At 57.0% G+C, this 279-nt stretch overlaps 1 protein-coding gene across 1 annotated transcript; it reads left to right on the top strand.

Moving 5' to 3' along the window:
- Positions 1 to 8: 8 nt before the first annotated feature.
- Positions 9 to 273, top strand: LOC145718795 (histone H2B type 1-B-like; the record flags this gene model as incomplete). Its single annotated transcript, XM_081810305.1, has 1 exon — positions 9 to 273. A coding segment is annotated over exon 1 (226 nt), but the record flags the coding sequence as incomplete, so codon positions are not given.
- Between the last annotated feature and the right edge of the window lie 6 nt (positions 274 to 279).

Below are 279 nucleotides of genomic sequence, written 5' to 3'. Positions count from 1 at the left end.
GTTGTGGCGAATGCGATTAGCATTTCTACCGCTCCTAAGGAAAAGCCATGCCTGAACCCTCCAAATCTGCTCCGGCCCCGAAGAAGGGCTCCAAGAAGGCCATCACTAAAGCTCAGAAGAAGGACGGCAAGAAGCGCAAGCGCAGCCGCAAGGAGAGCTACTCCATCTACGTGTACAAGGTGCTGAAGCAGGTGCACCCCGACACGGGCATCTCGTCCAAGGCCATGGGCATCATGAACTCGTTCGTCAACGACATCTTCGAGCGCATCGCGGGCGAGG

This window comes from Leptonychotes weddellii, unplaced genomic scaffold, assembly GCF_054177405.1.
Source record: "Leptonychotes weddellii isolate Sample4059 unplaced genomic scaffold, ASM5417740v2 HiC_scaffold_222020, whole genome shotgun sequence".
Taxonomy (NCBI): Eukaryota; Metazoa; Chordata; class Mammalia; order Carnivora; family Phocidae; genus Leptonychotes; species Leptonychotes weddellii.
The sequence above is the reverse complement of the archived record's forward strand: the minus strand, read 5'-3'. Positions and strand labels throughout refer to the sequence as shown.